Source organism: Aquarana catesbeiana, linkage group LG04, assembly GCF_042186555.1.
Source record: "Aquarana catesbeiana isolate 2022-GZ linkage group LG04, ASM4218655v1, whole genome shotgun sequence".
Taxonomy (NCBI): Eukaryota; Metazoa; Chordata; class Amphibia; order Anura; family Ranidae; genus Aquarana; species Aquarana catesbeiana.
The window spans coordinates 634,098,379-634,125,071 of NC_133327.1; the positions used below are offsets into that span (position 1 = coordinate 634,098,379).

The 26,693-nt window shown below is 39.0% G+C and overlaps 1 protein-coding gene across 6 annotated transcripts in view; it reads left to right on the forward strand.

Moving 5' to 3' along the window:
* Nucleotides 1–26,693, forward strand: part of ESRRG (estrogen related receptor gamma) — a 1,188,946-nt gene that overhangs the window by 885,328 nt on the left and 276,925 nt on the right. Inside the window, exons 1-2 of one of the 6 annotated variants that reach the window (XM_073628374.1) lie at nucleotides 16,388–16,646; nucleotides 21,592–21,669. The exons of 1 other annotated variant lie outside the window; for it this stretch is intronic. In XM_073628374.1, coding sequence (XP_073484475.1) covers nucleotides 21,596–21,669 — 74 coding nt within the window. In that variant the 5' untranslated portion in view covers nucleotides 16,388–16,646; nucleotides 21,592–21,595. Of the gene's footprint in view, nucleotides 1–16,387; nucleotides 16,647–20,058; nucleotides 20,101–21,591; nucleotides 21,670–26,693 lie in introns of those variants that run through there. 4 more of the 6 variants (XM_073628373.1, XM_073628378.1, XM_073628376.1 and 1 more) reach the window with 4 other exon arrangements.

Below are 26,693 nucleotides of genomic sequence, written 5' to 3' on the forward strand. Positions count from 1 at the left end.
CCCCTCGCCGTCTTTCCCCGCATTGCGCCCGTTCTTCCTTTCCCTTCTTCCCCTTCCTCTCCCCTTCCCCCCCTCCCCCCTTTCCCCCTCCCCGTCTCTCCCCTCCCCTCGCCCCCCCCCTTCCCCTTTCCCTCCCCCATTCCCTTTTCCCCCTCCCCTCCTCCCCCCTTTTCCCCTTCTTTTCTCTTCCCTGGGTCTCTCCTTTTTTTCCCCTCTTGTCTTTGACTTATTGGTCCCTCTGGTCTCTCTCCCTCCATCATTCCTCCCTCTTCCCATCCTCCCCCTCCCCCCCCCTTCCCCTCTTGTCTCTTTTCGGTCACCTATTCAATTTTCATTGCACTCAGGTGGCGGCCACTTACCCATAATCGATCTCAATTTCTATTACCTAATATACTCCTTATTCTTTTTATATACTAGTGTACTCTGCTGTAAAAAAAACCCCGTGCTCGCCCCCGGGGGAGCGCCTGCCTTTGGGCGTCTCACAGTACCGTCTAATCCCGGATTGGGCAGTGGTTGGTGAGTGTACACATATTTACCTGAAATCAATTATCACTCCAATGCCATGTTATTGTTAATATATCATTGTTGTATACCGTATGTGTAATGGTAGTTATTTGATCCATAGAGAACTTACTTGGACGCTTCCTGAAGAAGCGGTCAATCCGCGAAACTGTTGAGGTCACGTTCTCAAGTACTCTAAACAACAGCCTTCAACTACCTTTGTGGGCACTTTTAAATGTTACTTTAATTTCTGTATTCATAACAGTTATTTGTGAGATCTATATTGTGTTTGTATAGATATCTTTAAGATGTTATTGAATAAATTCAATTTTTATCTATAATTGTATGCCTTTATGAGGTACCGGAATAGTCCAATTAGCTTTGGGTGGTGAGGTAGGACTTGATTGGAGTAGTCCTTACCAATTTTCTCCTCCCCCCTTTCCCCTTTTTTATAAACATCCAAGATGGGAGAAGCTGTTGGGTCAGAAAACCACATCTGTTGTCCCCCATAAGATTTGGACATTTGTCACTTGCTGAATGCCCTTACCTGTCATATTTGGCCATCAGCACAAATGACCAAATTAGCACCAAACTGAGCTACCAGCAGCCTGGTTGGAAAAGCATCAGGTGCCAGTGTATGGATAGTTATATTTGTCCCCATTTTTTAAATCAAGCTTCAGCGTTCTTCCATTAAGTATGCTTGCTTTAAAAATGTAAGTCATTTTTTTAATAGTAGGAAAGATTTTCTCAATGGTTACCGTCACCTGCAAAACTATGCCACAAATGACAGGAGCCATCTTCAGTATTTGTCACCGAGATTCACGAACTAATTAGAACATAATTAATTGTGTGTATGTGTGTTTTGTGTCCCTGCCAATAACCGCAAAGCGTCCCCTAAATGCTCAAAAACGTATTAGGTAAAAGTGGAGGAATCAGCACATTCAGCTATTTATAACCAAGGCTTTGTTAATAGGGTGAATTAGAATATCAAATATTTCTTGTTGATGTTGCCTATTAAAAAGAATCTTTATGTTTCCCACAGAGATAATTTCACTTTCTATTTGTCTCTATTGCTCTCTGGAGGTGCCTGTTCTCACTTGTTAGTTTATTAGTTAGTGTGTTAGAGAGGTGCTTTATCCCTCTAATAGGGAGCAATGGCAGCATGTCACATGCATAAACTGTGTTTTGAGAAACAGCATGGGACATTGTCTAGGAAGTTCTGCTCCAGAACTTTTGGATGTGAGGAAGATGCTGGGTATTGTATTTTACTGCTTGGAAAGTTTTCTAGCTCGCCATACACATAGAAATTTTCAGGTAATTTCATCCTATCAGTCAGTTTTTTATTGCTAATTCAAAAATCAAAAGTAATTGAAAGAATGAAGGCAATTCCCCAGCATCTCAAAATTTGGCACCCATGGATAGACTATTTCCTACACCCTGACTTTGACAAGCACCTCTTAGAACCTTAATTACACCCTGACCCTCAGTTATAATGGTGCTGCGTGACCTGGGCCCGAGCGGACCACCTGGCCAACATACCCCCAACTAACCTCTTATTCTTTCTCCCCTGCTCTCTTTCTTCTTGACTCCCCACCCTTCTCACTAACCCTCCCCCCTCAATTAATGTTTAATGTATCCCGTTAGAACAATATGTTCGGTTGACACTGTGATCACCTCCATACAGAGTAATACCTTTCAGCACTCCTCTTATGTCGAAGACTACTTCCCCTTCCTTATGATAGCAACCACAACTCCTTCCGGATTAAGTGGTCTAGCTTAGCCCAATCTAACTTGTACCCTCCTCCCCTATATGTTTTCATTATATTGCTTTATTGAAATGTACTCTGTCAATTGTATTTACACTAACCTAAACTGCATTGTCTGTAACTATTACTTGATTGTTACCAATAAAACTTTTTGAAAAGGAAAGAATGAAGGCAACCTGCCTTTATAGCCAAACTCCAGGAAATCTGTAAAATCCTCTCTTGCAGAGGTGCAAGCGTTAAATGCTCATTTCTGTCTAAGGCCCAGTTCACACTGGTGCGATGCGGGAAACCCTGCGATTCAGTGCCGATTCAGGGGATGGTAAATGCACATTTACAAACCTGATCACCCATGGTCTGCTGTAGACAGTTCATCAATGCCTTTATGTCCAATGCATTGCTTTCTTTGGTCTCTGCATCAGTCTTAGTGGTGTCAGAGGATCAGAGATGTGCAGAGGAGAAGAGGCTGCAAGGACCAGTCTTTCAGAACAATAGAGCCTGCAAGAGCAAGGGATGAGGTAAGTAAAACTGCATTACCAAGTTTTTGAGACATAAGTGAATAGTTTACTTTTACACTAGATTTCCTCTAATTCAGCTACCAAGTCCTCTAGACCTTTGGGGTCTGGTATGGCTTTTTAAGGCCAAACCCCTCACCTGCAGGCCCCCACAACCACCAGGCCAGGGTTTTGGCATAGAGGCCCTTGTGCTCATCAGCCTCCTGGCAATCTGGTATAGGACAAAGGAATTTTTGGCTGGATGTTTACAAACAGATCAAAGCGATTGGAGCTGTGATTTTGCTGGCACTTTTTTCTTTGTACATGTCAGTTTTGCTGTAAAATGTTGTATACATCGTACAAATGCACCTCTTCATTGACAGGACCAAGGCATCCCCCAGGCATGTTATTCAATGCAGTTTTGCATTCTAATGCCCCGTACACACAGTCGGACATTGATCGGACATTCCGACAACAAAATCCTAGGATTTTTTCCGACGGATGTTGGCTCAAACTTGTCTTGCATACACACGGTCACACAAAGTTGTTGGAAAATCCAATTATTCTGAACGTGGTGATGTAAAACACGTACGTCGGGACTATAAACGGGGCAGTAGCCAATAGCTTTCATCTCTTTATTTATTCTGAGCATGCGTGGCACTTTGTGTGTCAGATTTGTGTACACACAATCGGAAATTCCGACAACGGATTTTGTTGTTGGAAAATTTTATAGCCTGCTCTCAAACTTTGTGTGTCGGAAAATTCGATGGAAAATGTGTGATGGAGCCTACACACGGTCGGAATTTCTGACAACAAGGTCCTATCACACATTTTCCGTCGGAAAATCCGACCGTGTGTACGGGGCATTAAAGTTTCACTTTAAGTATTACTAAAATCACTGCTCCCTGCCAAATGGATTTTTTTTCATTTTTATTTTGCTTTGCTACATGTTCCCCAGGGTATCGTCCAGCCCCCTTTCTCATTTCATTTGTTTGCCAAGCTCTAGTATATTAGTCTAGAACTGTTTTTTTTTTTTTTAACATTCGGCTCTCATTGACCTCAGTGTGGTTTGGATCCGGCACCTGAAATTTAGCCATGTTCACCGAATCTGCCTCAAACCAAACCCAGGTACATTTGGCTTATAACTACTCAGAACTGCATCTTCCAAGAGCCCATCCACTGCACACAGAATGTGGGCAGGTTTTTGGGGGTCTGCTAAGAAGATAGATCAGTAGAGTGTCCTGTGTCAATTCCTATTCATGTAGACACGTCCCCAAAACCGCGTCTTCCAAGGGTCCTTACCCTGCACACAGTATATAAGCAGACTTTTGAGAAACTGCATGGATTAAAGGATCTACAGCAAGCCCTACATCAGTTCCTATCGACATAGGCCCATCCTCAAAACTACATCTTCCAAGAGCCCTTTCACTGCACACAGTAGGTGAGAAGTCTTTTAAGAGTCTGTTGGGAGGAGGGATCAGAAGGATTGCCTACGTCACTCAAAGCAGTAGTACTGTTTTGCTGGGTAAAAAATCAGTGTTTGCATGCAGAGGGGGATGGCAATGAGTGAAATTCTGTAGTCCACTGGAGGGGCTTGGCTGACAATGCTGGTTAGTATTTTAGTGCAGTAGAGGTGGAGTTGTCAGCTCAAACAGGAAGTCTGGAGCTCACTAAGTTTCTGGCAGGTTCAGCATTTTTAAAGGGATAAAACATGAGGAAATGTGCATGTAGTGCAAGGATGTACTGGCTATGTTTTTTTGCCTAAACATATACCAATAAGAATAAGAATAATAATCAATATATTTTATAGTTTCAAATTGATTTAGTGCACTGAAAGATTGTGATCATATAGAAATTAATTGAAGACAGAAACCCTGTTAATAAATTTGTAAAAAGTGATTTTCTGCTTTGTTTTGTGCTCTTTTTAACTCGATTGCACAGCTGTCGATCAAAAGTCATTGATTATTATTATTATTATTCTGTATTTATATAGCGTCAACAGTTTACACATCACTTTACAAAGTGAGGGTAGACAGTACAGTTACAATACAATTGAATACTGGATGTATCAGCGGGCTCTGCTCATTAGAGCTTACAATCTAGGGATTGTTCAAGGGATGTTTGTGATAAAAAAAAAGGTCATAGCTGTTGTGGATAAGCTGACTGAGAAAATAAAAATATTTGTATTTGTTAGGTGGAGGTGGGATGAGCTTCTTCAAAGAGATGAGTTTTCAGGGATCACCTAAAGGTAGATAGAGTAGGAGATAGTTAGATCACTTAGGGTAACAAGGTCCAGAGCATGGGAAAGGCTCTGGAAAAGTCCTGGAGGTGGGTGGGAGGAAGGGACAAGAGAGCAGGGGGTCTTGGTTGATATTTGAGATGAGGTTAGTGGTTTAGCTGGGGGAAAGTTATTGATGGCTTTGTAAGTTTTTGTTAGTATTTTGAATTTGGTGGGTGAGGTACCTGGGGGTACATTAGTCTGTCCTTTTTATAGAAAAAAACTATTGAAAAAGTGAGTTTGGTAGAGATGCACCAACATTACCTCAATGTAGTATGAAGTGTAGACACCAGTTTCAAACCTGAACTCTAGGGAATTTTTTTTTCCATTTTGGATAGAGTAACGGAAGGTTAGAATCCCAGTTCATTTATTTTTTTTCCCATCTGTGTACCATTAGCAAGATATCCCTTTACTTCCTGTCCCATGGCCAAAACAGGAAGTGAGCGAAAATCCCTCCAAAGCAAAGGAAATCCCTGGTAGTCACCATGGTGACCAGAACTAGTGTCCCATTGGAAGATTTCACCTCTATTAGTGTTCTGATGTCAACCTAAAATTTGGGATTTTTAATGCTTTCACTTTTGATGATAACGGTAAACAGGACCAATAGAGAAGGTGAATATCCCTAATGGGGACACAGACAGCAATAAAACCTGATGGGTTCTAATCCTTCTCAACTCTGTTCAAAGAAGAAAAAAAAGTTTTGTCTTTAGTTATAATTTAAGGGGAAGAGTGAGGAGGCCAATAAGGGAAATTAATCAAACTAATTATGTTGGAGAAACCCGCAGTAAATGCACAGGTGGTATTACATTGGAAAGGAGAAATCTCAGGTTATCAGAGTCCTCAGCAACATTTTTTGCTAAATATAGTGCAATTGTTTGGATCTTTCCCTATGATCAAATGACACATACTGCAAATCATGTTAATGCCAGCCACAGAAATTTCATGTTGAATATTATCTGTATTACATGTTCAGACAAATCATAATCCTAAGGAAACTAATTTTCAGCTTAGAGTACAAGCTGAACCCTTGGTGATAATTTGCAGCTTTCATTGTAAATGATGAACAGTCGCCCAGGATTGGTACAATGGGGCTTGAAGTTCAGGAATCTCTGACTTGCATACAGTGGCCACCGCTGGTGAAGGATGTGCATTGCACTGTACAGGGAACATTAGCATCTGTATGTGTCATGTTGCAAGAATATAATGTTTATACAACCATGTGTTACAATATTTGTAGTAGCCAAGTATATTACTGTAAAAAGGAGAAAGAAAGAAAAGAAAGAAAGAAAGAAAAGAAAAGAAAGAAAGAAAGAAAGAAAGAAAGAAAGAAAGAAAGAAAGAAAGAAAGAAAGAAAGAAAGAAAGAAAGAAAGAAAGAAAGAAAGAAAGAAAGAAAGAAAAAGAAGGAAATGGTAAGGAGCTAAAAAGGCAGGAAAGGAAAAAAAAAAGGAGAGAAGCAATAAAGGTAGGACGAAACAAGTCATGTAGGAAGGAATGAAGGAAGGAGATAGAAAGAAAGAAAGAGTAGAAGAGGAAGGAAGTGACAAGGAACTACAACATAGAAAGAAGTAAGAAAAGAAAGAAAGAAAAAAAAAAAGGTAGGGGAGACACAATAAAGGTAAAAAGAAAGCAGTCATAGAGGAAGCAATAAGATAAGAAGAAAGAAAGAAGGAAAAAGAAAGAAAGATGAAGAAATGAAAAGTGAAAGCTTGTCATTGTACAGAATGATAAACTGTTTTGCTTCCAGCCATGCAGTTAAATTATCCCCGAGAGAAATGCAAAATTTAGAATTCCAGAGCGGAAAATGTGCAATCAACATGATATAGTCAAACTGCACTCTTTAGGGACTGGCACATAGGTAAACTGTGCAGAAATCTACACGGTGTTCAGCTTCCTTGGGGATATTTTTTTAGAATATATGATACCAAGACCCCCGCAGAGACACAGCTGACAGCAGTGACAAGAGTACTGGCACATGGATGGTGGTGAACACACGTACTGCCCCAGTCTGCCTGGCACTCTGCACACTTCATGTACTGGGCAGGGGACACACTACTTCATCTGTTTTTCTAGAAAGGATTTTAAAATGTCAGAATGTCTGCTATATTTTCTAAATGTTTCTATGTAAATATACTGTGCTTAGTCATGAAGTACCTGTTCATTCCTCTCATTCATTATGTGTTTATTTATTGTTTATATCTTTGTAAATACCATGTCTTCTTTTATTTAATCTTCGGTATCTATATTATTCTCTATGTACTTACTTATTTACTGTATTTATGAACTTTCTTTCTTTCTTTCTTTCTTTCTTTCTTTCTTTCTTTCTTTCTTTCTTTCTTTCTTTCTTTCTTTCTTTCTTCATAAATCTCTTTTGCTTCCTCTCTCCTATGTCTGTGTGTTTATCAATGAATGTGCTTACTTTATCTCTCTCTTATCAGTAGCATTATGTCTATCTATCTATCTATCTATCTATCTATCTATCTATCTATCTATCTATCTATCTATCTATCTATCTATCTATCTATCTATTCATTGATCTGCTTACTCTATTTCTCTTTAATTGGTATCTTTTTGTGTTTATGTATGTTTATCACTCCCCTATTAGTATCTATCTATCTATCTATCTATCTATCTATCTATCTATCTATCTATCTATCTATCTATCTATCTATCTATTGTAACACCTGGGTATCTTCTATCATTCCACTTATTGTAGAGTTTGAGAAAACCTCTCCGCGATTTAAGATTTATTCCTTTCCAAAACAATACAAAGTGGTTTATACAGCAGTCAGTGACATGATAAGCAAGCTGTAGCTCTCGTTATGCTTTGAGCGATAATATTACAGCTGTTGATGTGTAATATTATATGCACATGTGTGGTTGACATACGGCTCATTGTGGTAGATATGTGGAGTGCAGGCATAGCTGTGAATCATGGGGGTCCAGAGGTTTTATTGGCTCTAGGATAGCTCCAGGTTCTGAGCTGGGGAGACCTCTTCATTTGCTGGAGGAGGTGGAGGAGGAATAGAAGTGCTTTGTGTCTAGAGTCCATCAAGGAACCAGTGGTGGTGGGGACAGCCGTTTGGCTTGATGAAAGCTGGTTTGAGGGAAGCTTTCTTTGGTTAATAGAGTAACAGTAGGGGAGGAGGCAGTCAGATGCGTTTCTCTTTTGGTGGATGTGAAAACATGAAAAGGAACCTTGTACTGGAAGATGCTGTGATACCATTATCCTGTGGACTAGAGGAAATTAGGAACTGTAATCCTACAAAGTCAGTTTTTTTTTTTTGTGCAGAGAGCTATCAATTTTCTCCATGCCTATACCTAGTCTCCATGTACGAAGGATGCGCTTTTCTTCTGCCTAACATCAGGGACATTGCCTGGAATGCCAGTCTACAGAATGGTATGGGGGGGGGGGATAATTAGTGGCATCAGTATTACAGAGATAAAGATTATCCTGCTGCAGGAAAGTGGATGCCTCTTTTAAATGCTGACGGGGAACATGACTGTATTCTTTTATGGTATTTTAAATTCCGGTTTCAATCAAAAATGTGCTCAAAAAAGGCATTTGAATGCTGTAAAATGATTAAATGTCTCCCCTGTTAAGGTTTGAGACTAATCTTTTTTGTTGTATAGCGTCTCTAGAATGCTCGCATTTTACTTCTCGTCCCAAAGCTCTTTTTATTCACTGCTCACAGCCAAATTTACATCTTAATTGCAGGGTTCACATTTAACAATATAGACAGCGTAATGCTACTGGTAATTAAGCTTTTAGCACCTGCCTTCGACGCGGTACACAGTGACATAGTTGAGCAGCGTTAACTCCACGTTCTCTCCTGTTCTTCAGGAAAAAGTGATAAGAGAAAGTTGAGAAGGCCCATCGCTTGCTTAAACATCATGGGAGGTCAAATAATCATATATGATTGCTCTTTTTCAGAAAATGTTTCACTATTTTTAGACAGCTAAAGTTGGGATCTCCAGTCCAGTCTAATGTAAAGTTGGGATGTTCAGTAAAATGACAAAAACAAATGTGAAACTGGTATTAAAAGCAGCAGAAAAAAGAAAAAGATATATATAGGTGTATCATAGATGGACCTGAAGGCCATCTACAATGGCCTAACAGGTTTCTTCTATGCAAACACCCATTGAACGTTTGTTCTTCATATTTGTTTTTGTGCCTATATCGGACACCAAAGTTGACCTGCCCTATTTCTCTTCCCTTTTATTCCTTATGTATTTAAATTGTTGAATGCTTGGAGCATGGCAAGGATTGTTTGCCGATCTATTTTGTAATGTTTCTGGGAAAATTTAAAAAAAAAACAATTAAAACATAAAAAAACATTAAAAAAAACACAAAAATTTCCTTTAAGGGTATCACTTACTTCCCCTTAAAAAAAAAAAAGTAATGTTGGCTGTTTTAGGCTAACCTAAATTTTTGCCAATATTTTAATGGGAAGAATTAGCAGATGGTCAATATAAATTGACAAAATTGGCTGCTAGGTTATTGTAAATGCATTCAAATTTAGGCCAGAGTGACAAAATTGCCAAGGCCAGCTTTGTAATTAAGGGGGAAAAAAAATCAAAAACAATATTCCCCGTAATAAGAAAAAGAGATCAGCAGAGGTAGCAGTGATGAACTTTAGGCTTCATACACACAGGACATTTAAAGAACGCCAGCACTACTGCCAGGATAAAGCAGCCTTAAAAACGCGCTGTTTTTCCACTTTTTTTGGCGTTAGCGTTTTTTGGCTTTTTTTCAGTAAAAACACTCCCTATAATCTAAAAACGCCTAAAAACGCCAAACACAGCTAAATGCTAGTTACATTATTTAGCAGCGTTTTTTGGCGCTTTTAGTTTTTACAGCTCAACAGCCTCTGCTCCTGGATGCACACGCTGTCGTTTTTTTTTTTTTCTACTGTCCCTAAACGCTTATGCCTCCAAACGCCTCTGAAAGTTTATGTGTGCATGGACGCATAGGCTAACATGGAGGGGTGTTCAGAGGCAGTTAAACATCAGATGCCCCCTAACAGCAAAAACGTCCTGTGTGCATGAGCCCTTCTAATTAAGCCCCTAAGACCCTTTTCACACTGAGGCAGTTTTCAGGCGTTTTAGCACTAAAAAATAGCTCCTGTAAAGCGCCTGAAAAGTGCCTCTCGTGCCTCCCCAATGTGAAAGCCTGAGTTCTTTCACACTGGAGCGGTGCGCTTGCAGGACAGGAAAAGAAGCCCTTCAAGCAGCATCTTTGGGGCGGTGGAGGAGCGGTGTATACACAGCCCCCCCACCGCCCCTGCCCTTTGGAATGAATGGGCACAGCTTCCGAAACGCCTAAAAAGTGCTTTGGAAGTGCCACTTCACGAGAGTTTTTAACCGCTTTTTAACCCCTTCTTGGGGGTTAAAAGCGCCCCGCTACCACCCGCAAAAAAGTGGCATCAAAGCGCTGCTATAAAAGTGGAAAGCCCCGCTTTACCGCTAACGCTGACACTGCCCCAGTGTGAAAGTACCCTACATTTTGGGAGTTGAGGGGGTTGCAACAAACATATAAGCCTTTCTCGCTTATCATCTAAAGCAGCCTTTCTGAAACTTTGTAGCATGGAGGAACCCTTGAAATAACTTTCATGTCTCAGGGAACCCCTACTAATAATTACTATATATACAGCTCATGGTACATCAGCATGATGGTCAGTGGGAAAAATGCTCCCTACATTGTGGTCAGTAGGAGCCCCCCCCCCCCCCGATCCTTACAGATATCTAAAAACATCATTGTTGTCAGTGGTTGCACATTGCTCACGGAACCTCTGGAGGAACCAATGAGAAAGGCTGATCTGAAGAGCCTGGTGTGAGTGTGAATGAGTTCTCTACCCGAACGAGCCCGTTGTAAATATATAATGCTATCTTTTTTAAAATCATAGCTGCATTTTATTTAGATCTTTTTTCTCCACAAAGGCCTGTTAATAAAACATAGGGCAGTCATCACATGCGAAGGGCAGTAGCCTGTAGCAACCAAATGACATTTTAGTGCCCTGAAAAGATGAAGGTATCCTGGTTGCTATGGGTTACGGCACCTTGCACTATGAGCTTCTCTAGCTATAAAGTTCAGGCTCAAAACATAGGGCGATATTCATGTGCAAGGCGCAGTAACCCATAGCAACCAATTTACATTTTTGCTATCATGAAAGGATGAAGGTTCTCAGTTGCTATGGGTTACAATGTTTTGCACTGAATCACACCTTCCCTGGCTATGAAGTTAAAACATAAAGCACAAGGCAGTGTTCATGTGCAAGGAGCATTAAGATTTTACTGTCATAAAAAGATGAAGGCTTCCTGGGTTACTACGGGATTCAATATCTTGCACTGCACTTCCAACTCCTCTAGTTATAAAATTAAGCTATAAATCATCAATGAGTGATCAAGTGTGAACAGCAGTAGAACTAAGCAACCAAATAAGATTTTACTGCTATGCAAGGATGACATTTTTCTTGGTTGCTATGGGTTACAATATCTTGCACCATACCGCCAGAACCTTAGAGCATAGGACAGTGATCATGAACAAAGAACAGTACCATAGCAATCAATAAAGAGATGAAGACAGCCAGTTGCTGAAGGCAACCAGATCCTTCATATACATTACAATCTGACTAATTGATCTTTGTTTAGTCAAGTCTAGGCTTACCAAAAACGGTGCAATATGAGACTAAACCATCCAATCAATGTGTAGCCCAATCAAGCAGGCCCTTGCACTACATACTTTTGGTAGATCTTAAGGATCTGAGGTGAGCTAAAGACATAAAATAAAGCATCCACCTTGTACCATACTTCGGACTCCTCTAGCTATAAAGCTAAGGCATAAAGCATGGGGCGGTGACCATGTGCCAAGGGCAGTAGCCCATAGCAACCTATTAAGATTTAACTGTCATAAAAACGAAGACTTCCAAACTTCCAAGTTGCTATGGGATGATTTACCTTGCCTTATACTGCAAGATTCTCTAGCTATAAAATGAAGGCATAATCAATAGGGCAGTTTTCATATGCAAAGAGCAGTAGTTTGTAGCAATCCATTACAATGTTACTGTCATGAAAAGATGAAGGCTTCCTGGTTGCTATGGGTTACGACACCTTGCACCATGCTTCCAGCTTCTCTACCTATAAAGTTAACGCATAAAGCATAGGGCAGTGAATATGTGCCGAAGGCAGTAGCCCATAGCAACCAATTAGTATTTTACCTTCATGAAAAGGTGAAGGCTTTCTGGTTGCTATGGGTTACAACACCTTGCACCATACCTCTGACTCCACTAGCTATAAAGGCATAAAGCTTAGGGAAGTAGCCCATAGCAACCAATTGAGATTGTACCATCATGAAAGGCTGAAGGCTTCCCGGTTTCTATGGGTTACGACACCTTGCACCATACTTCAGACCCACCCTAGCTTTAAAGCTAAAGCATAAAGCATAGGACAGTGACCATGAGCCAAGGGCCGTAGCTAATAGCAACCAATTAAGATTTTACCATCATGAAAAGATGAAGGCTTCCTGGTTGCTATGGGCTATGACACCTTGCACTATACCTCTGACTCCACTAGCTCTATAGGCATAAAGCATAGGGCAGTAGCCCGTAGCAACCAATTAAGATTATACCGTCATGACAGAATGAAGGCTTCCCAGTTTCTATGGGTTACGACACCTTGCACCATACTTCAGACTCCCCTAGCTTTAAAGCTAAGGCATAAAATATAGGGCAGTAGCCATTAGCAACCAATTAAGATTATACCGTTATGACAGAATGAAGGCTTCCCTGTTGCTATGTGTTCCAACACCTTGCACCATACTTTGGACTCCTCTAGCTATAAAGCTAGGGCATAAAGGATAGGACAGTGACCATGTGCCAAGGGCAGTAGCCAATAGCAACCAATTAAGATTTTACTATCATAAAAAGATGAAGGCTTCCCAGTTGCTATGGGTTACGACATCTTGCAACATACTTCGGACTCCTTTAGCTATAAAGCTAGGGCATTAAGGATAGGGCAGTGACCATGTGCCAAGGGCAGTAGCCAATAGCAACCAATTAAAATTTTACTATCATAAAAAGATGAAGGCTTCCCGGTTGCTATGGGTTATGACATCTTACGTCATACCTCGGACTCCTTTAGCTATAAAGCTAAGACTTAGTGCAGTGACCATATGCTAAGGGCAGTAGCCAATATAAACCAATTAAGGTTATACCATCATGAAAAGACGAAGGCTTCTCGGTTGCTATGGGTTACGACACCGTACACTGTACCTCAGGTCAGCGAGTGTTAAAGTTCCACTGAATAAGTCAGTGAAAAGGTTAACACCTTCAAATCCTGACACACATCACACTATATCCCTTCCGTTCGGTTTGTTTCCCTTTTCTATTTATAAAGCCCGCACGGCAATTATGTTCCAGCGGCTCCGAGAAGAAAATTTGTGGAATATTACGTCAGGCGATTCGGTATCAATTTTCACAAGGGTTTAATTACACCCTGGGCGTTTTTTGATGAATCGGAATGTTATTATTTGGGCCGGAGTACACGGCCGCCGCCGACAGAAAATGCCACTTTTATTGTTTACACGCGTGTGCAGTGATCGTCCCCTGCGCAGGCTACTGTAGTGTACTCGCCTTTATCTTGTTAGGAGTTCCAGCAGTGTGCGGTTAGTGCGCTGTAATCTGCTCGCTGACAGATAGAAGAAAGGGATTGATCAATGTGACTGCCCCAGCTTTTCCCATTGTTTTTAACATAATCTGAATTTGTGCTCTAGACGTGTTAAATTTGGTTCATACGTGCTCGCTCAGTTAAAAAGCAATGGGGGTTGACAAGTGCACCAAGGCGTGTATTTATCTAGATAAACATATGAGTGTAATGTGCGTCTTAGCACACACTTAACCCCGTCAGCATCAGAGGTGTCTAGGCTCACCAAGAAGGTTCTGTTTTAGCCTTTTCCAAACGACGGCGATGTAATATTAACCCCGTCCCAGGCGAGGTGACAACACCTTGCGGGCGCTGCGTAGCTTACAAAACAAAGAATTTGTAAAAAAAAAAAACAAACCCCACTAAGCTTTGTATGCCGCAATTGCAGAAAAGTCCAATACAAATTCTGTGTTGAGAATAATTTTGCACAGAGCAAAAAATTTACACTAATAACTCTGATACCAAAAAGTTACCTATCGGACATTTCACTGCAGGTAGTAATGAACGCTTTAGCGAGAATTCCGAAAATCGCAAGCATTGGCATCCCGGGCGAGCTGACCATAGCGATGAAAATTGCATTAGCTAACTATATCTCATGCAATAAAATGTCATCGCCTGTAGCCATTAACCCTTTCATGTAAACAGGGCTGTTCAACGCAGGCGTAGCCTCGAACAGTTAACAGCAAGGCACCCCCCCGAATTTACTAATACAATTCCGTAAGGAAAATGGGGGGGGGGGGAGAAAAACTTACCTGGAGCAAGAAAACACAGCGAACACTTAAAGCCGGGGATAGTTTTTAACCCTTTCATTGCCATCTCCGGTATTGGGCTACAAACCAATAGAGGCTCTATGAAAATCGCAAGGATTCGCTTCCCAGACGAGCTGACCATATCGATGAAAATTGCATTGGCTAACTATATCTCATGCAGTAAAATGTCATCACTGGTAGCCATTAACCCTTTCCGGGAAAAGGGGCCGTTCACCGTAGGTGTAGCCTCGAACGGTTAACAGCACGCAACCGCCCCGAATTTACTAATAAAATTCCGTAAGCAAAATGGGGGGAGAAAGATTTACCTGGAGAAAGAAAGAGCAGCGACCGCTTACAGCTGAAAGTAATTTTTAACCCCGTCAGAGCCATCTCCGGTATTGCGCTACAAACCAATAGAGGCTCTAGAAAATCGCAAGCACTTATTTCCCGGACGAGCTGACCATAGTGATGAAAATTGCATTGGCTAACTATATCTCATGCAGTAAAATGCCATCACTGGTAGCCATTAACCCTTTCTGGGAAAAGGGGTAGTTCGCCGTGGGCGTAGCCTCGAACGGTTAACAGCGCGCAACCGCCCCAAATTTACTAATAAAATTCTGTAAGGAAAATAGGAGGAGAAAGATTTACCTGCAGCAAGAAAACGCAGCGAACGCTTATAGCTGAAAGTAATTTTTAACCCTATCAGATCCATCTCCGGTATTGCGCTACAAACCAATAGAGGCTCTAGAAAATCGCAAGCATTCGCTTCCCGGACGAGTTGACCATAGAGATGAAAATTGCATTGGCTAACTATATCTCATGCAATAAAATGCCATCGCCGGTAGCCATTTATTCTTTGACATTAACCCTTCCAGGGAAAAGGGGGCGTTCAACGCAGGCGTAGCCTCGAACGGTTAACAGCACCCCACCGCCCCGAATTTACTAATAAAATTCCGTATGGAAAATGGGGGGGGGGGGGATTTACCTGCAGCAAGAAAACGCAGCGAACGCTAACAGCCGAAGGTAATTTTTAACCCTATCAGAGCCATCTCAAGTATTGCGCTCATCTTTTAAATCGGTATTGTGACACATGCAAAACGGTGCAAAAATGTTTCAATTTTTTCCAAACCTCACGGACCGCAGGGATCTGTACTAAAACATCGCCCTCGAGAACCATCACCCCCCCCCCTTTTTTTTAAATCGTATTAACCCTTTCAACGACTGACAGTCCTTTTTTGCGCTGGGCGGCGAGGAGGAACCGATGCGACCGCCAGCCTCTCGACTCAGATTAACCAAACGCGGCGACGGAAATTCTGCAGGAAATACCTGGAGATAAAAATTGACACCCGATGAAAAATTTCCGATAATTTCTTATTACTGTGTCGTTAACCCTAATGCCAGAAAAGAAATACTGTAGCTCGTGTCTATGAGAAAACGTAAAATAAAATGAAAAAAAAAAAAAAACAAGATGGGGAAAAAAATTTAAAATTGCTACAAAAGCATTAAAAAAAGAAATCTGAGAAATTGACATGCAGGGAAGCAATGTAAAAACTTAATGCCCCTGACTTAGTAAAGAGGAAAAAAAAAAAAGGGAGCTACTGTACAGGAAATCTTTCTTTCATTTGGCTCTGGTGAGTTGTGTTTAATGTTATAACAAACGTTTAATGCCCAAACAGAGAAACCTTTTATTCCCTCTTTGTATTGTAGCCCAAAGGAAACATTTCTAGCTCATGAGAGCTTTTCCCTCTATCTCAGTCCGTCCTCACACTGTTCCTCCCCCCCCCCCCCCCTCCCTTAGTACCTGCCTAGCTGTCACAATGTGCGGAGCTCCTGCCCTCCCTTGCTCTTCATTGGCCACCCTCCCACCAATCCAATAGCCAAGTGGGCCAGAGGGACTGCATATGTAAAGCTCTACTTCATATTAATAAGCTGCAATCGGGGCTTTAAGTCCTTGATTAGGAGAGTGTGAGAGCTTTTGGTCCCAACTGGCTGTGCCTATAGGCTTGTCACAAGGAGAACATTTGTGTTAATTGCAACTGTCCCTCTGACAAGGAAACTTTGATTTATAGCTGGGGTGCACAAATTATGGTTGCCGGGCGCACATGGATTCGGTAGAACTTTGCCTTCCTGAGTCTTTTTCCCTGCACTACGAAGAAGAGTAGGTACCTCTTGTTCTTGTTCTTTTTTTTTTTTGTTGATTTTTTGTTTTGTTTTGTTTTATATTCCTTTAATGCTTTACATTAGGATGGAGAATGCAGGTAGAGGCTAAGAGGATTTCTGTGCATGAGTGATCTCTGTTTGCTAGTCTTGTCTCTCTATTGTGCCGAGGGTTTGTTCCTTTTTTATTTATTTTTTTCTTCAATTGTGTGAGTTGGGAATTGTTACTGTTACCTTCCACTGTGAGTCCTGCCACAATCAAGGGGACAGCTGTACGTCAGGCTCTTCTTATTCAGGTACTAAGAATAGGCACTTGGCACAAAAGCTTAGCAAAGTGTTCAAATGTGTCGTTTCACGAGGGTGCAGCATATTTTCTTAGAAGCCTCTCTCTCTCTCTCTCTCTCTCTCTCTCTCTCTCTCTCTCTCTCTCTCTCTCTCGTTCTCTCTTTCCCCCCCCCACCCCCACCACCCCTTGGACAGAGCTCAACCTGCATGCCATTCAGACCCTAGATCTGCTTGTTGTGTTTGCAGCCTGTCATAGACTCAGTGCAAGTGCTGTGGGATAATGACTTGAAAATGGTAAAGCATGTTTGGAGAACTATTTGCGAAGCAGTCTTCTGTTTCTCAGCCTCGAGTAAGAATTCTAGGTGGGTAAGCATTAACTAGGATAGGGATCGGTCAATGAGTAACCCAAGCCAGTTAAGATGATTTTGACCTGCAGGGAATAAAAATTGCAATTAAGTTTCTTTATTCCCCCCCCCCCACCCCGTTTTGTAATATAAAAATGTAAAAAAGCAGGGGAAAAAAAAAAGATAAGGTAGACTTATCTACCTTACAGGGACGGTGTGTGCTTCATTGTGTTCAGTCAGTATCTTATTGAGCAGTTTGCTCTCTTTTTTTTTTTTTTTTTTTTTTGCTTACGGTCAGGATATCTTTGCATCTGTCACAGATCCATTTGTGTCATGTGGGGCCGGTCGCACTGCTACACTCTAACAATGAAGCCAAGCATCTGTAATTGTGGGGATAGTCTCTGGTATTGTAAGCTGAACACAAGACCATGTGTGCCTGTGTCAGAGCTGGAGAGTAGCACTTAGTAGGCTGCAGACATGCTGACCTCACTGCAATACAGCTTGCAATGATGCTTTGGGAATTAGAAGTAACTGCATATTTCTCAGTAGGGATCTAAAGGTAGCCACGTGAATGTGAGATAAAATGAGGAAGTAAATAACTAAAGGCTAAATCTCTTAAAAAAAAACAAAAAAAACTATAGGAGGATGTCAGGCTTTAAAGCTGACAACACAAGAGGCAGGTGCCTGAATTAGGTACTGTCACCCATCATAAATTCTTAGACGCCATTCCTTATCCTGAAGTTTTTCAAGTTTGCTGTGCAGTAAATAAGAAACAACCTTTGAAGTGTGGTCAACGCTCTGTCTTTACTAAAGAAGCTTTCTTAAATTTACCTTCTTATACCTAATTTGAATGATTAGTTTAGATAAGCCTCTTAGGAAAGATGCATGGAAGCGATCTGTGTGCAGATGTCAGATGCAGGGACAGTGTTTTAAAGCTTGTACCGCATAGTGCAGAAGTAGTAGTTGTCCTGCGCGTTCACTCTACGAACCCCTTTCTAGTATAAATTTGATTTGATTAGTACCATTTTTTATTGAAAAAGTGCTTTGTACTTTGTATAGTGCATAAACTTTATACTCGTATTGTCAGGTACACCATGCCTTGGCAATGTACTAACGTGCGTTCAGAATTTGTTAACTTAGCCGCCTGCCCCGTTTTAAAAACTAAAAAAAATAAAAAAAAAAAATTAAATCTTTTCGGGAACATCCGACAACCGTGTGCTCGAGGCAAGTAGTGCTTGGGTGTCAGACAGTTGAGAATGTTATAACCTAAGCCCACTTAAGTGCATCCCCCCTTTTCTTTAAAATAATTGTTATTAAGGGAACAGATGCAATAAATGTATGGGCCCGTTTTGACATATGTGTCAATCTCATCCCTGGAAATGAAAACAGTAGGCTCTTTAGATAAAACTCCTTCCACTTCTGATTAAAATGTTACATTGACTAAAGGATTATAGAGCTGACTTAATTTTACTGACTGTTTTAACAGTTGTCACAGCTGTTGGGAAGCGGAAAGGCAAATGAAACAGTCCAAAATAGGGAGAGAAGGAGCTCCTGTTTGTAGTAACACTTTAGTAAAACAATAGGGAAAGATTGAAGTCTGTACGACTCTAGGATACAATTTTATAGAAGCTAATTACTACATGTTATGGCCTTAATTATTTATTTATTTTTTGCTTTTTTTTTTTTTTTGGAAAGCATAACAAATGCTTAAACTGTAGCAAGTGTAATGTTGATAGGAGAGCGCTACTGCTTGTCAGGACTCTGAGATAAGATGACATTAGTGCAATAAGTGAGTACACAATCTTAAATGATTGCTTTTAAGTGATCAGGTTCCCAGCTGAGATCTCAGAATTGTGCTGTACTGACTGGGATCTCCTTTCCCTTGCTTTACTTTTTTTATATCTTAAAGTTTTGTCCCTAGAGAGCTTGTGTCAATAAAGCATCTATGAGCCTTGCAGAGTGGGAGCTTCAGGGAATAGAATGGTGTAACTTAGCAAGCAGGAGCTGGAGGCTTTCTCTCTAACGTCAGACTAAAGAGTTCCAAAAAAAAAGATGTTGTGGTCTTTAAAGGTTGTAACACACAGATTTGGCAGGTTAGTGACTTAACTAGCTACCTTTAGACCAGTGCTTCAACGTTGTATGATAAATTTCCTTTTTCTTTTTTCTCATTATACTGAGTTTAGCTGTTTTTTTTTTTTGTTTTTTGTTTTTTTTTTGGGAAGAGTGCCGAAAACATCTCGTGTCCCCTCAACATTGACATTCCAACCTGACAGCTGAATGCTCATTTTAATGTGTTTATAGTTGTGCTCCTTTACTTACTGAGCCCGGTGCGTTGCAGCTGTAATTAACCCATGTTAATAGGAAAGCCCTTGTGGAAACCCATTCATTTCCCAGAAAGGTTGGTCTTTTGCCGCTTTCCATCGCAAATGGATGCCTTTTAATGGTACAGTGGACAATTTGGTTACCCCCCTCCCCATTTTTTGTTACCAAAACATTTAAAACAAGTACAGACTACCAGGCAAGGTGCCAATATTTTTTCGACTCTTCTCCAGGAAACAGGCATGAAACACGTGCATGCCACCAACAGGAACATATAATTAGAAATTACCAACAACCCCAGCTTATAATCGTGTCCACATTTCAATGGATGGGCCATTGTTTGAAGTAGGCTTGTAGAGTTGAATGCTGATTTTTAAACAAAGTCATGGGCTGGGTCATTTTCATTCCATAAAGTGATGGGCTTTGGTTGGGGGTTTCCAAAGTTTTCAGATAACATCAAGTCTAATCATAGTAGCTGAATCCTTCACTATCTTGTAACTCTCGCTTGAAGGTAAGCGTATTGTCATTGAGCATTAAAGAATGTGCCATTGTTTTTTATCCTGCTGCCTTAGTGAAGACTTGGGGAACCCCCCACTCCCCCCCCCCATATCTAACCCTAGCAAACCCAGAGTTAAGGGGAATGTAGTTGTTGGGTAGGTTTAAATATCAGATACTAAGTAAATTGTAGGGAACACCTTTACCTTTGTAGCTTGCATTGGTGCAGTTTGTTAAACGCACGGGGGTTAGAACATAAATACACTGATAATGGTGTTTTGGGAAATCGCCTGACCAAATTCTGCTTCTGGTTTTAACTATCCTGTTTTTTAGTTATCTTGTCAGATGTAAATTACTGTATATAGTAAAGAAGTAGAATGATAGATAGAATGATAGATAGATAGATAAATAGATAGATAATAGAATGAGACATGCACGATTTCCTCTAATGTGCCTACTGTCCACAGAGTCATGCCTGAATATACATGTACACACAAACACACAGCACCATGCACATACACACGCACACATGCGCAAAAACATGTAAAGCTGCGTAATGCAATACATTTAGTAAAGCTATATGAATTTTACATATTTTAATAAGTTGTATTATTAATAATATTATTGTTATTATTCATATTATTATTATTATACTTATTATTATGCATTAATCAATACTATTATCAGTGCTGCAAAAAATCCCTTTATTCCATGACTGCGACCTATACAAGATATTTTTCTCCTTGTCCTCCATATTTCCCTCCTTGCCATCCCACAGCCTTGTATTAAATTGTCATTGTCTTGAAGTACATGGAAGAGAAATTAATTCCTATCCTAGACATGCTCTGACAGTAAAATATTTAGCCTCTCTGCCTCCAGTCCTGCTTTATGTGTGTGTTTGATAGTGTAGGAGTGACACCCTTAGTCCCAGCAGCCTGACACATAGAACTAGTCATTACATCTTCTTTCCTTTCCTCTGCTTGGGCTCTTCAACTTGTCCTATGTGTGTGTGTGTGTTTGATACCCACAGACCCCTCTGTCCTCCTCCGGACATATATGCATCTCCACTGTGTGTGTTTGTGTGTGTGTGTGTGTATTTTCCTCGAAAAGACCTCTTACACCTTGATGTCACATCTGTGGTTGTGGAAGTATGTGAGACTAGAGTGCAGTAACTACATTGCAATTGTGTACATGACTGTATGTGTGTTTATGTACAGGGTAAAAAAAAATGCAGACTTTTTTTTTTCACTAACATCCTGTAATAAATAAATTATTATTGCATTATTTGCTTATAAAATATACAATTTTAAATAGATATAAATTTATACACCCTAATATTAGGTATACCTATTCATTTATATGCATGCTTAATAGATAGCGCATATGATTTACATGCTTTATACTGTTTATTTTCTCACTAATCAATGGTGGAAATGTTTTGCTTTGGTATTTTTTTTGTAAAGCATTTCCCCCAGACAACTGATAAATTCTTTTATCTTTATCTTAGGGAAATGGTATATGTACACAGACATGCTGTTAATGTGAGGACGAACACTTTTTCAGAAAATAAAACCTTACCTTCATGGTAGGAATATATTTTTTTTTCACTTTTTTTCTGTATGTGATGCCTTTTCAATTTTCATGTGTTTTTTTTGTGTTTTATATTTTTCCATTGTTAATATTATTATTATTATTATTATTTCTATGACCACCACCACTATTACTAACAATACTGCTAATCTTTGGCAAAGCAACACTGTATCTCATTGCATACTCATTGTTTTACTTATATGCCTCAGTATATTTTGACTCCATGTATCATGTTTCGTTCAATAGAATTATATAGGTAAAACATGTATTTCTAGCCACTTAGAGACAGCATTTTTTTCTTTTAAACCTTAATTTTTGTAAACATTTACATTTTTGTATCATTCAAAAACATGTAGATTTTCTGACAACTTTGTTTTCAGTAAATTTCAAATATATATATATATATATATATATATATATATATATATATATATATATATATATATATATTTTTTTTTTTTTTTATTTTTTTTTTTTATATATACATACCATAAGTGTGGAAGATAGCTACGGCTAGTATGTATATTCAGTGGCTAGCTGACAACAATCTCTTCCGTAATCTACTGCCAATGTCTATAACCTAAGATAACTGGGGTATTATGCTGTGTTTGGTACAGCACACTGCCCATTACACTGTAGTTACGTACTGTAGTAGAAAATACAGTTATAGCTATTTTTTTTAAATTAACCTAAGCATTATTTAAATTTGAATTCCTTAATGTTATATAGAGGAAGTACATTTACATATAATACATTTTTTGAGAAACATACACTTAGTAATTTTTTATTTTTTTTGCATATATGCATATGTTAGTGTCTACTTGCATTATTCAACTTCTGTGATGTCTATTTGAGCTTTGCTATTTGATCATTATTGGTAATCCTGTTTTCTTTCATTTTTTTATTACTGCTCTTTTCCCAGTTTACTTTTGAGTAAATACAGTTATCAAAAGAAAGGTGTATATTACATGGAAAGGATGCCCAGTCCATGTACCACATTGAGTTAGTATGTTGGGCTTTTATTAAATAGAGAATCATTTTTCCCAAATCGAATAAGCCTTGTATAGTGTAATAATAGGGTCAAGCAGGTGGTATTGTTATTTTTTTTCCCCTCTCCGAGCAATGTGTTTCAGAGACAATTTAAAGAGTTCACTTATTTAGTACAACTAATTCTAACAAATGCCTTTGTGTTTTTATTTTTAACCAAACGTCGAACCATTTGAATTTAAAATGAAAACTTTGCAAGTTATTTTTCAAATATGTGTTAGTTTATTTTTGAAGAAGCTAGAATGCTTTTATGAAGCTATATATGAAGGTGTTATTATATTATACATTTCGGTAGAATACTGGGAATCAATTTAGTTCACATCTACCTTCTTAATGGGCCAAAACATCAGGGGTTGCCAATGATGGGCATAATGTCTTAGTGAGCAGCACTGACATCTGTGTAAAACCTGAGATGGTTGAGTTATTGTCAAGAAGATTCAATCAACATTGTAAAAAAAAAGGGGAAGAAAAAAATTGACATACACAAGGCATTATATTTCTATCACCGCAGAGATTATGGATTTAAGGTTTGGCCTTACTTAAAAAATGCACAGGAATCCTCTCATACATACTAACCTCTTTTTAAAAAATAATCTAATTAATAGAATATTTTGAACACTCTGAATTAAGACCTTATTTTTCTTGTGAAAAAGTCATATGACCTTTTCCATTGTAGCTAATTGACTCCTATCATACGTTGACAGCGAATAACAGAGATCAACATCATATATCTATTAATTACTTAAAATAGTATAAAACAATTGAAGAACACTCCTTTTCTGTTTGGTAAAGATAATGTAATTCCTTTATCAGTAACAACTTTGATATGCACACTTCTAGGGTTCTGAGCGACTGTTTTTCTACAATAGTTTATAATAAAAAAAAAAAAAGAGAGAAGGTACCAGCTCAATTACAAATAACAGAATTGTCTGCACACTAAATAGGCCTGTTATATTTTCCCTTGTCAGCCCTTCAAAAGAGGGTGCCCATCTGTTAGTAGCACTTGTGTTTCCCATGTAATGAAGTGTGAAAATGTAAACTAGACAGGACTCTTTTTCAAATTGTCAGTTGGAAATAAAAAAAAGAAAGTTTGATGGGTTTTATCATATTGCTGCAGCATTGAAAAGTAGGTGACTTGGGGAGGGAAAAAGTGTTACGTGGCAAGATATTTAGTGCATTTATTTGCAGTGGACGGTAGACAAAATAAACTTTTTAAAACAAAAGAGTTATTGAAAAGGGAAGCCAAGTTTATATAGGGAATTATAGCTTATATGACCATTTCTTTGTTGGATATATACGCACAAACACGCACACGCATTAAGTAAAAGTTATGTTTAGATTATTAAACTATTAATCACGTACCTGCTTTTGAAAAGTTTAAATCACATAAAAAAAAGACAAATTAAAATCTTATATGTTCTATTAAATAATGTAGGTACAGGTATTCTAGTAAGATGTTTAAGAATTAAAATAAAAAATGCTATGGATATAAAATTAATGCTACGATGATTCCTGCTATTGTTGCCCCAGGGGTGTTGCTGGTCCTTACTATATCTATATCTATCTTACTATAACTATCCTCCTGTAAGCACAGAACATTGTGGGGCTGTATGTTTAATGTAAACCCAAGGCATTCAAGGTGTCATTTAACATGTCAACAGAATTCAGTAACTAGTAAATACACGGAAGGCCCTTTTTATCTGTTTTGATAAAGAAGGGGTATACACATTCTGATTGACAACACAAAATAAAATAAATTGCCATGACTATTTTATGTAAAAAAAAAATATTTATATGTAAATAGACAGGGAGAGAAAGAGAGTAGAGAGCGATACAAGAAAAAAGTTAGAGAATAAGATTGGAGAGCATGTTTATATAACTATATCATCTCATATCTTGGGACGTCAGACAACATCACCAGTCCTGCTCCCATGAGCAATCAGAGAGGTTAAGTAGGAATCCCTAATAACTGAATGAAGACTTCACAGCACCAAATTATTATTCTGCTATCAGAAAGGGACTGAGCTCAGGTGGTGCCGGGTCATATTAGAGGGCCAATCACTGGATTACATTAGTTCGAATGACACCTGTCCCATGCATCATGTAGCCACTATGTCACAGATGCTGAAACAAGAATCGACCAAGATGTAGAGACTGAAATGCTGCTTGACGTTGGTGGTACCACTCCATCAACAAAGAACTGGCTGTAGTCCACTATTAATAGATTAAAAACAGTTCGCTAACTGAAATCATATGTGAACTGATTCACTCATAGGAGAGAAAAGAAAAGTATAGGGCTCCTGCACTGAAAATCTGCAGTAGAGGCCCACAATACATTGCATAGCCAAACAAATTAGAAAAAATTCACTGCATTAACTTTGCTGTCAGAAGGTCAGAGCAAAGCAGTCGTGCATTTCAAGCTGAAAATACAATAACCCCTTCAGTGCCAGAGGTGCGTGTGATGCATAACATTTACTGTAAAACCAATTCATTAGTCTCACGTTGAAAACATTTGTCTTGAGGTCATGGATAGGGCACGTGACTGCCAATTCTCATTCATTGTGCTGGTGCACTACCTGAGATCCTTAGTTTATTTGCCTAAGCGATGGGCTCCATTAACAGAACAGTGCTTGAAGCTATTTCAGACCTAAGCTACAACCAAGCTAGTAATTTTAAAAAGAACACTAAAATGTATTAATTCATTGCCTTAAAATACAATTGCTTATTCTACTTTTCAGGAGGGTTGATTGAGTGTGTGTGTCATCTGCTTTACCATCTGTTTTAAATACACTTTCTGATTTTGTAGATAGTTCGTAACCACTTAGTGTAAATGGCCGTTGTTCCAAATTTTTTCCCCAGAAAAGTTTTGGTCATTGATAAATTTAGTAATTCTGGTAGCGGCAGTCCCTTAAAAAATTAGGTGTACGTGTTGACGCTTTGATGGAAATGGTCCTAAACATTAGGATAATTACCTTATTCATTTCATAATAAAGGAATAAAATAATTCAGCTCATGCCGCGGTGTGACTTTTCAAAGAAGAAATGATCAAAGATGTCTTCTTGACCTAGCAGCCCCAACAAAAACATGTTTTATAATTAAATATTAAAATATACTACAAACATATTGTTTAACGTATCAGCCTAAAACACTACCACATCTAGTGTAAATTGAGGTCCATCTTTTGTACAATTAATTTGTCCCAACACTCTTGTGAAAAATACATAATGCAGGACAACCCTAAAATATAGACTCTCGACTCACTGTCAATGTATATGGAAATGTCATAACCTTGTTGACCTTTAACCTGTAACAATAATACACCATAGGAGTGATCTTTCTCCCTCTAGACTACATCACTCTTGGTATTTTTATGATGATACGCTGTTCGCAAATCTAGTTCAAGTATTTATTCCAAGGGTATGATTAACTGTCAATGTAACATTTGCTAAAGTTTGAAGACTTAAAGTTTTTGTGGACATTTTTGAATAAATTTCTCTTAGTAATATAACCCATCTCTAAAATTTTTATGGTAAGGTAAAGTAGAATTATTCAAAGCTTTGTCTGTACAGTAATACTGAGCATCAGACATGTTACAGATAATGTCAACTAACAAGTCATCTTACTGCTGTGCGCAGAAACATAAAAGACCAGTGTTATTTAGCAGTTTTGTTCCGGGAGAGTAGCTGTGAACAGAATGTGAAAACATGTCACATTCTGTAATCTAACTGGCAATAACAAGGAATCTTCATAAGACTGCTCAAAAAACCATAAGCCTTTAGAAAAGCGAAGACTTTATTTTTTATTTTTCTTTATAGGCGAAAAACTGCCTCTTGATTTAATAACCCAATACCATATGCAATTCCACAAGCTTTTTTTTTTTCATTAACAGTTTATTTCTCAATTATTACATCATTATGATAAAAATAACTTTTACTATATACTTTATGTGCCGTGTGCTTTGTTTATTAACAT